This window comes from Crocuta crocuta, unplaced genomic scaffold, assembly GCF_008692635.1.
Source record: "Crocuta crocuta isolate KB4526 unplaced genomic scaffold, BGI_CrCroc_1.0 scaffold337, whole genome shotgun sequence".
NCBI lineage: Eukaryota > Metazoa > Chordata > Mammalia > Carnivora > Hyaenidae > Crocuta > Crocuta crocuta.
The window spans coordinates 1,162,324-1,169,151 of NW_027528873.1; the positions used below are offsets into that span (position 1 = coordinate 1,162,324).

The 6,828-nt window shown below is 50.8% G+C and overlaps 1 protein-coding gene across 2 annotated transcripts in view; it reads left to right on the plus strand.

The window, feature by feature from the left end:
- The window catches only part of MRAS (muscle RAS oncogene homolog), a 54,930-nt gene extending 50,242 nt beyond the window's left edge, over nt 1–4,688 (plus strand). For both annotated transcript variants that reach the window (XM_077756674.1, XM_077756673.1), the window contains exons 5-6: nt 108–187; nt 1,332–4,688. In XM_077756674.1, the coding sequence (XP_077612800.1) occupies nt 108–187; nt 1,332–1,431 (180 nt within the window). In that variant the 3' untranslated portion in view covers nt 1,432–4,688. The remainder of the gene's footprint in view (nt 1–107; nt 188–1,331) is intronic.
- The last annotated feature ends 2,140 nt before the right edge of the window (nt 4,689–6,828 follow it).

Below are 6,828 nucleotides of genomic sequence, written 5' to 3' on the forward strand. Positions count from 1 at the left end.
TCTCTGAAGCCAGGCAGTTCCTCAGGACGGCTGAGATTTTGCGGTTTTAGGGAACAGAGCTTGGTGGACTCTGCGCCACTTTTACCAAGTTGAGCTTTGCCTTCCAGATTCCATACATAGAAACCAGTGCCAAGGACCCACCTCTCAATGTCGACAAAGCCTTCCACGACCTGGTGAGGGTAATTAGGTAAGCAAGGCACGCCCCCCTAGAAGCGGGGCCTCTGTGGTAGGATGGGCATCTGGGGGGCTGGAGGAACACAGTGCTCTTCCAGGGCCCAGGCTGCATGGTTCTGGGCCTGCTTCAGATTTCTTGTACTCCATCCATCTCTTTCCCCCGCCCTTCCCACCTGCCTTCACACACACCCCCTCACTCCTAGTACCAGAAGCCTTCCTGCCTGTGGGGCCCACTCAGCCTCCTCTCTGGCCTCTCCTAGGATCTGCAGCTCTGGGTCCCTGAAGGCAGCTCCCTCCTCTTGTCTGGTGTTCTCCCCACACAACCACACCTTTCAGCACCACAGACAGGTCCGGCTCCCCTTTCCCACCCTGACACCAGAGCACCCTGGGACATGCTACCTGAACAACCACAGTTCTGACTCCTAGGCTCAAATTTCTAAGGCATGGCACCTGGGCCTGCTTTCCACACTGCACACACGACTGATCTGCAAATATTACCAGAGATGCTAATCAGTAGTCTCGCCTACATTCCTTTGCACGGTCAGAGCCAAACCCTAAGCAGCCCATGACAGCTCTCAGCGTCCCCAGGACACACACACACACACACACACACACACACACACACACATCCACACACGCATGCATGCCTTTTTATCGCCATTCCCCACCATGGACTGGGACAGCTCAGCCCTCCCCTTCTGCACGCTTGAGAAGACTTTTGCATGGGCCTCCAGTTTGGACATGCTGCTACACCGGGGGCTGGGGACATCTCGGTTAGAGGCCTGTGGTTCCAAGGGCAGGTTGTAGACCTAGAAATAGTTACCAGAAAACAGGGAAAGAGCTTTTGTCCTCAGCGAACCCATCATTTTATTTAAAACATGAAACACAAAAATAGACGCCGGTCCTGTATAACACAGAATGCAGTTTATGATTTAAGTAATTGTAGCCACAGCATGATGTCAGGGATTCTCAGCAGTAGGAGGGCAGGCTTAGCCCTGCCCCTCTCTGCCTTCCACTCTCTTTGGCCCAAAGACGCTCTCCAGGCCAGGCCCTTACCCAGCATCCAGCACAGGCCAGCCTGTTGCACGGGAGGGGAGGGGCAGGGAGAAGCAAAGCCCTTTCTCACTTTGTTTTTCTGCCTTTCGCTGTCTCAAAAGGCAACAGATTCCAGAAAAGAGCCAAAAGAAGAAGAAGAAAACCAAATGGCGGGGAGACCGGGCCACCGGCACCCACAAACTGCAGTGCGTGATCTTGTGACAGGCCTGAGACCCTGGCCGCAGTGACCATGAACTGGCCGGCCCTCGGGACCCTCCACTGCCTAACCGCACTGAAAACCATTTCTAACCATGACCCTTGGCCCGAGGACCTGGCACAGGAAGGGAGAAAGGGAGGGTGGGCAGGAAGGAGACAGTCTCCGGCTTTGCCAAAAGGGCACAGGCTTCCCCGTGTCTCCTAAGAGACCAGGAAGCAATGCTAACAGAAGCAGCACCCAAGCCCCTCATGTTGATTCAACCTGGTTCCTCCCCATCTCTCAGTGGCTGTGTTGTTTCTGTCAAGTACACAGTATTGATTTGACATTGAAGTGTGTACCTCGGACAAAGTACCAGACAAGCCATGATCAGTTCCCCATTGACTCCAGCCCCCAACCTGAAGTGTCTGGGCTTGGGTGTCTTTTGTAGATTTTTAAATTATTTTAGTGGTTATTATTTTATTACAGGGGTCTGTGCCCACTGACTATTGAGGCTTTAAGTCTTCAGCAGGCCTCACTGAGAACATGTCTGGAATATCGTTGTTGTTTTTAACTGAGTTTTCCCAGCAGTGCCAAAACTCAGCTCAACATGGAGGGAAGTGGAGGGACCGAGAGCCTGGAAGTAACAGGGACTGTGGCCGGAGGCCTCAGGATGAACACCCTATTTATGGCCTTCAAGCTGGAGAGAAGAGAGAGGCATTCACCCAGAAGGTTCTGCTGTGTTTAAAGTGCAGGCATTAGGAAATGGAATTTCATTTTGCTGAGTGGAGAGGCTGGCACAGGCGTGTCAGTTTTAAGAAGGTTTTTTCTTCTCCTTTTTAAATGTATAAACTAAGGAAGCTGGTTGGCTTTCCAAAGGGGCTCATTTCCTTTTCAGACAATGCAGATTCTGTTCTGCACTCTGAGGGCGCTCCCAGACCTGTCACTTGCCGCTTTCTCACCGCCTGTGCTGCCTGGTGCCTCTCGGATACAGACAGTGAGATGGGCATGTATGTCTGAACACATCACAGTAAGCTAACGTGGGCTTAGCTTAACAGTAAACTCAAGTTCATGATGAACCTTAACCAAAAACGATCCAATACTGTTATTACTAAAACAACACCAAGACCTGAAGCCATTTTCCCTTCGAGTCCACTGACTGGCTACCACTTCTTAAAGCCCAGTAAATGAGCAAACCCCTGGAAGCATTTGCAAACTTAGGATTAGCTTGCCTTCCTGGCACACACTTTTCTTAACCTCTTGGATCTTAACTCTAATATATAACTAAAGGAGAAAGAAGGAATTGGGGTGATGACATGGCTCCCATAGAGCTGTTTCTGTAAGGGGACACTCCCCCAGCTTCCTGACAATGCCACTTGCCTCTCAGATGTTTCTGGTGTGATCCAGAGACTGGGTCTTCCCAGCCAGGGTGTGTGCAGGGGTAGCAAGACCAGCAGCGCACCACTGAGAGGAGGTCAGAAGACAAGGTAGCTTGGCTAGCGACCTGATTTTCTGTGTGACACAAATCAGATCCCTAGTAAACCAAAACAGCCCCAGCAGGTGACCTGGCTGCTCTGTGGAGAAAGAAATCCTGAGAAAGTGAGCACCTAACTGGACATCGAGACACCTGGATTCTTCTCTGGTTTTGAAAGTGTGCGGAGTTCCTAACTCGGCAACATCACCAATACCAGGGGCCCAGCTGAAGTGATTCTGCGTAGAATGAAATAATTGGCACTTCTGTTAATTAGAAAATCAAACTCCTTTATTTGTCTAAATGGGCCTTTTTGGTCTGACCCTAAAAGGAAAGATAACAAAGAACATTCCAGATTGAGCACCTCAGAGTGTCCCAAGATCCTGTAATGTTAATGGACTTTTTAACCCTAACAGGACAAGGCTCTTTCCAGCCCTTATGCTCCTCTGAGCCGAGTCCGCAGCAGCCCCATGTGCAGATGAGATGAAGAGGCGGCAGCAAACAGGCGGGAAGAAGTAAGGATGGAGATTCTTGGCGGCGAAGGGGCGGAGGGCAGCGGCCACTGCTGGAAGACTAGCGGGCACAGACCGCCACCAGCACACCCCTGCCCCCTGCCCTCCACGGAGCCTGTGACTCCGCAGCAGTGCCGGATGGGAGAATCACATTGGAAGCTGATCAGCTGGCATAGAATGAAGCCCTTAGCCTTTAGCCACGAAGGTCACCAGATAAAGGGTTTCCATCTGCTGCTGGTACCGGCAGGGCACCTGCCCACTGGCCCCATCTTCCAGAACATCCTTCCTGCAGTCGTCCCACAACTCAGCTCCCTTCTTCGAGGGAGACCCTGGTTAATGAAGGGCTGCCTGCTGCCGAGTCAGGGGTCAGCCTTCATCGTCCATGACCTTGTGTTGCCCATAGGTGACACATAAATAACACTTTTAAAAGACAGGTCTGTGTTTGAGAGAACTGTGGGCCCTTGTGGCAGTGAGGGCTTCCAGACAAGCCAGAATGGAGTGTACCCCGGGGGCGTCCCCAGCACAATCTCAGTGGCCACATGGCAGAGTCTGTTGGAACACCAGGTGGCCGTGCTACTCCGTGACTGAGGAGCCCGATGGGACTCGTCTTTGAGGACATTTTGGTGTTTCCACTAGTTTTCCAGACCACATGAATAGTGCTCCCTTCACATCTCCTGGCACACATCCTTCCTGAAATCCCCTCACCCCATGCCTTTGCCCCTGTGTGCTCGCAGATTTCCTCCTAAAATTTTGACAACCCCAATTAGAGGGCTACTTTTTTCTCCAGCAGGTAATCTTAGCCATCTTCCCGACCCCTGTAGCCTGGGGCTCTAGCTACTGGCTTCTCCTGTACTTTGCCACACAGGGGTCACTTGGATGGTTTCTCTTAGGACTTGGACCCCACCTTGTGTTGCTTGCTGTGGAGAGTGCCTGGGAGCCTAGTGTGGCCTGTCTCACTTTGCCAAGAGACGTGACCCACGAACACATGGCAGCTCTGACCCAAAGGCCCCTCAGACTTGTGACAGTCGGCCTGGAGCCACAGACAGATTCCCTCCGTTAGCAGCCCATTGGGTTAGAAATTCCATGTTGGATTTACTTAGAACAAAAGATACTTGAATTGTTGAGCGCCCGTGAGCGCACAGCTTCTGCCACCCAGTATTACCAGATGGCCATTGTTGTGACCTGAGAGTGATGCCTGAGGGTCTCGATGATGCTTGAGCCTTTTATGTAACTTTTTATCAAGTCTTTGTGTAGCTCAACCCATTAATAAAGAAAAGAAGAGCACTTGTCTTATTTCCTCTTATTCCAATATTCCTGCAGTTTTGCTGAGGACATTATAAGTTGCCCATGTCTGGCCCAGCACACGTTCTTACAGAGCAAACCTAAACTAAGGAGGAGATCGCTGGTGGCCATGAGGAAGTGTCTCGTTCCCACCTGCAGCCAGAGGATGAGGGCAGGTGAGTAGGGTGATTAGACACATAGCCTCTTGATGCCTGGTAGCCTTGGATTCAAGTTCAGTCATGGACCTCTTGCGCCTTTGAGCAAGTTCCCTGCTTCAGTCTCAAGCTGCCCTGCCTGAGAACGGGATGATAGTGTGCACCTCCTGAGTGGACCCAGGACAGAAACGAAGCTGTGGGATGGAGCTCCGAAATGGAGCAGAGGCTCTTCTGGTAACCAGATCTCCTTTACTCCTGTATTGGTTTTCTGTGGCTGCTGTAACAAATTACCACAAACTTAGTGGTTTCAAAGAGAAATCTATTCTCTCACAGTTCTAGAGGCCAAAAGTCCAAACTCAGAATCAGTGGGTTGAAGTCCAGGTGTAGGCAGGGTTGCACTCCCTCAGGGGCTCTGGGGGAGACCCCACACCTTGCTTCTTCTTGCTTCTGGAGCTGCTGGTATTGCATGGCTTGTGCCCATTTCAATCCAGTCTTCAAGGCCAGCATTTTCGAATCTCTCTCTTTTCTGTCCTCATATGGCCTTCTTCTCTCTGTGTCAAAGCTCCCTCCCTCTGAGCTGATGCTCCTTCCTTCACTGAGAAAGTTGAAGGCAGCTGAGCGGAATTTCCTCAGCCCCCTTCCACCGCCTCCACCCCCTCCCACCCCCCAGCATCTGCACCCACACACTCTGCCTTCTTGGCCACTTTAGGTGAACCATCTGTGCTCCTGGCGGAAGCCAGTCCCTTCTGTAGAACACATCCAAGACCTTCCTCTGGCCCTTTACCTCTCTCTCTTGTGCATCCTGAGTTCTTCTCTCTCTCAGATATTCCCCATCTTGAAAAAAAAAAAACCACACACAGAAGAGCAAAACCTTCCTTTGATACACAGCCTCTGTCAGATACCACTGGCTTCTCTGTTGTCTTTTGCAGGAAGCCATCTTAAAAGGGTAATTTAGACTCAGTCCATGAAGTGCTCTCATTCCTTTCTCTTTAAACTCCTCTACCCTGACTTTCACCCACTGTTCTTCCACCACCACCCCTCTTCTCAAGGTCATCTGTGGCTTCCATCTTGCTAAGTTCAGTGGCTGGTTCTCAGTGTGTTCCCATTTGATCTCATAGCATTGGCACGGTTGATCACTACCTCTTCCTTGTTCAGCTTTCTTCCATTGGCTTCTAGGATGTTGCCCTCTCTTCATTTTTCTCTTTCCTCATGGTCACTCCCCTGTCTCTTTTGCTAGTTCTTCCTTTTCCACTGGAGCACCCCAGAGCTCAGTCCTTGATCCTGTACCTAACACCTCTCTTGATGATTTCATCCAGTCTTGACACTTAAATGCCTTCTATGTGCCAGTGACCCCTAAAGGTATATCTCTTCCCAGACCCCACTGACACCCGACTGCTTACTTGACATCTCCACTTAGATGTCTCAAGTAGACTGTGTCAAAGTATCTCCAGTATTGAGTTCCTGGCCTCCCATGCCTGCTTCACCCAGCTCAGTTGATAGCACCTCCGTGCTTCCAGTTACTCAGCCAAGAGCATTGGAATCATCCCTAATTCTTCCTCTCTTTTTCTCACACCTCACCGCCAATCCAGCAGCAAGTAAGTCCTGCTGATCCTGCCCGCAAAATGTGCTGCTCATTTCTCATCACCCCCACTGCTAATATTCTGGCCCACGCCACCAGGATTCCTGCCTGCTTCACCCGTGTCCTCCTGCACCTCATTCCCAGCACCACATCCAGAGGAATTTGGGTAAAGTGGAGGAAGTCAGAGTATGTCTCCACTCTCTTCAACCCTCCTTACCCCAGATGCTCCTCCATCTCATTGTCACTGCGTGTCACAGTGAGCTATGCCACTGAACACCTAGAAGTGAGCTGATGTTCGTTACCCACAAGAGAAGGGAAATCAAATTGGTTCATTCATTCAGGCAACAAATATTCATTGAGCTCTGCACCAAACATCAGGGCATCAGAGGATGTTAAAACCCAATCACTAGAAACAACAAGTGTTGGTG